The 362-nt window shown below is 63.3% G+C and overlaps 1 protein-coding gene across 1 annotated transcript in view; it reads right to left on the reverse strand.

The window, feature by feature from the left end:
• Positions 1 to 362, reverse strand: part of LOC104077444 (serine protease HTRA2, mitochondrial-like) — an 8,738-nt gene that overhangs the window by 6,437 nt on the left and 1,939 nt on the right. Inside the window, exon 4 of the mRNA XM_009578692.1 lies at positions 54 to 86. Within this exon, the coding sequence (XP_009576987.1) occupies positions 54 to 86 (33 nt within the window). The remainder of the gene's footprint in view (positions 1 to 53; positions 87 to 362) is intronic.

A 362-nucleotide genomic window follows, 5' to 3' on the forward strand; every position in this document is an offset into this window, starting at 1 on the left:
AGGGCGCATGGCACCTCCCTGCCCCAGCCAGCGAGGGTGCAAGCAGAACTTACCAAGTTGACAAGGGGGCCCCCGGAGTTCCCAAACTGCAGCAGAGGAGAGAGCAGTAAACAGGCCATGAAAGCGACATCCTCGCACAGCAGGACCCGCAGCAGGGAGGCAGAGTCCAGAGAACAGGGTCAGGCTGAGAAATGCAGCCAGCGCCCGGGTGACCAGCCAGAATCCCTTCGTCTCCCAGTGCTCTGTGTCCAGCCTCCTCCGACCTCACAGCACCCACAGCCCTTCCCCAGCTCCCCCCTCCCCAAAGAGAGCAGCCGGGATGAGGAGCCAACCCGCCGTGCACCACAAGCTCCCCTTACATC

The sequence above is a fragment of the Fulmarus glacialis genome, unplaced genomic scaffold (assembly GCF_000690835.1).
Source record: "Fulmarus glacialis isolate BGI_N327 unplaced genomic scaffold, ASM69083v1 scaffold5395, whole genome shotgun sequence".
Taxonomy (NCBI): domain Eukaryota; kingdom Metazoa; phylum Chordata; class Aves; order Procellariiformes; family Procellariidae; genus Fulmarus; species Fulmarus glacialis.